At 34.5% G+C, this 2,412-nt stretch overlaps 1 protein-coding gene across 1 annotated transcript; it reads right to left on the bottom strand.

Moving 5' to 3' along the window:
• LOC109335548 (elongation factor 1-alpha-like) lies at positions 1–1,873 on the bottom strand (the record flags this gene model as incomplete). Its single annotated transcript, XM_019571683.1, has 3 exons — positions 1,751–1,873; positions 614–1,086; positions 1–474 (listed from the first exon to the last, which is right to left on the bottom strand). Coding segments are annotated over exons 2-3 (936 nt in total), but the record flags the coding sequence as incomplete, so codon positions are not given.

The raw sequence follows: 2,412 nt of genomic DNA, 5'->3' as shown, positions 1-2,412 counted from the left end.
GAAACCACGCTTGAGATCCTTGACTGCAACATTCTTCACATTGAATCCAACATTGTCTCCTGGAAGAGCTTCTTGGAGAGCCTCGTGGTGCATCTCCACAGACTTAACTTCAGTTGTCAGTCCAGTGGGACCAAAAGTCACAAGCATACCAGGCTTCACAACACCAGTCTCAACACGTCCCACTGGCACAGTTCCAATACCACCAATCTTGTAGACATCCTGCAATGGAAGCCTGAGAGGCTTGTCTGTGGGTCTCTTGGGCTCATTGATCTGGTCAAGAGCCTCAAGTAGAGTTGGTCCCTTGTACCAGTCAAGGTTGGTGGACCTCTCAATCATGTTGTCTCCCTCGAAACCAGAGATGGGCACAAAAGGAATTTTGTCTGGGTTGTAACCAACCTTCTTCAGGTAAGAAGAAACTTCCTTCACGATTTCATCATACCTAGCCTTAGAGTACTTGGGTGTAGTGGCATCCATCTGAAACAAAATATTATAACATAAATCAATAAATCTGCATGTGGATTTAATAAAAATAATAACTCATAGCAAATGTTAAAATTAGTCAAAATATACAATTTGTCTATAGAAATAATTAATACACCCTAGATTTATATACCTTGTTACAACAACAGATCATTTGCTTGACTCCAAGAGTGAAAGCAAGCAGAGCATGCTCACGGGTCTGTCCATCCTTGGAAATACCAGCTTCAAAACCACCAGTGGTGGAATCAATAATAAGGACAGCACAGTCAGCCTGTGATGTTCCAGTAATCATGTTTTTGATGAAATCACGATGTCCGGGTGCATCAATGACTGTGCAGTAGTACTTGGTGGTCTCAAACTTCCACAAAGCAATATCAATTGTAATTCCTCTTTCACGCTCAGCCTTGAGCTTGTCAAGCACCCAGGCATACTTGAATGACCTCTTGTTCATCTCAGCAGCCTCTTTCTCAAACCTCTCAATCACACGCTTGTCAATACCTCCAAGCTTGTAGATCAAGTGGCCAGTGGTGGTTGATTTCCCAGAATCGACATGTCCAATGACGACAATGTTAATGTGAACCTTCTCTTTTCCCATGATGTCTTAAGCTGAAATGAAGACAAAGATCAGCAGGTAAGAACTCAAATTAAACAATAGAATAATCATATATACAGCTTTCAACAACAATGAAAACAAACAAATTTAGGTTATCAAGCAGACAAATCAAATCTATAACAGCAAAAGATATTCCATCTTAACGTAGGGACATACAATCATTGAAGCAAAAGAAAGAATGAAAAGAAATTTTTTGAAACAAATACTATTCACATAGTATAAAGCAAACTTAAAATAATATCATATAAAACTAACCCAACAAATCATATAATCATTGGTAACATAAAATCAGCACAACGCAGAAATTTTTTAAAGTGAACAAGAGAATTTCAAAATTATCATTAAAAAATCTAAATCGAACAAACAGTACCGATTATAACAACACAGATCCATAATCAAACATTGAAAACATCACAAACAGATACATCCACAAAGTGATCCTACTTTTAATCCAAAACATAAGATCTGAGAATACGTCAAAATTAATCAAGCACATAAACACAAAATTAATCATAAAAACATTCAAAACATCGATCGAATAAACTCAACGATTCAAAACATGGAACTCGATAACGCAAAAAAAAGATAAGCAAGTATCAAAAGAAAACAAGAGACATCGATCGAAATTAAGAGAGAAGATGATCGAAGAAATTATACCTAAAGAAGAATGCTTGGTGTTTCAGAATTCTCAGCCGCGAAATAGGGACTGAGATAATAGAAGCAGAGTGGAATGAAAATTTTAGGGTTCAGTGATATTTATATGAAGTTGCTGCTTTTTGTTATTCCGTAAATACCCTTGGTTTTTAGTTAAAGTTCCTAATATACCCCAACTTTGCTTATCGCTTAAGGCTTTTAAATTTAAATGGAGGTTGTGTCCCACTCCACTAGAAGGAAGAGGATATATATCATACATAAAAGTTAGTTACCAAATTATTCATAATTCATTCAAATTCAAAAAAAATTAAATTGTCAATTATATTTAATGTATAATTATAATAATGGATACATCTAAATTCATTTATTATATCTAATGAATATATTTATTTGGATAGATATCTAATATCATACAAAAAAACCATCAATTAAAAATAATGTTATTTACTTTTCAATTCCTTTCATTATTCAAGAGTAAATTACACTCACCCCCTGAATTTTAGTGAAATTACACAAACCACCCCTCACTTTTCTACACCTACACAAACCTCCCATATTTTTTAACTTTCATTACATTGATCACCCCTGCATAAGAAATAAGTGTAATCTTTTAAACAAAAAATGTGATAAATGCAATTAAGTTAAACAAAACATGATATATTGTG

This window comes from Lupinus angustifolius, chromosome LG20 (genome assembly GCF_001865875.1).
Source record: "Lupinus angustifolius cultivar Tanjil chromosome LG20, LupAngTanjil_v1.0, whole genome shotgun sequence".
In the NCBI taxonomy this organism is placed as follows: domain Eukaryota; kingdom Viridiplantae; phylum Streptophyta; class Magnoliopsida; order Fabales; family Fabaceae; genus Lupinus; species Lupinus angustifolius.
The sequence above is the reverse complement of the archived record's forward strand: the minus strand, read 5'-3'. Positions and strand labels throughout refer to the sequence as shown.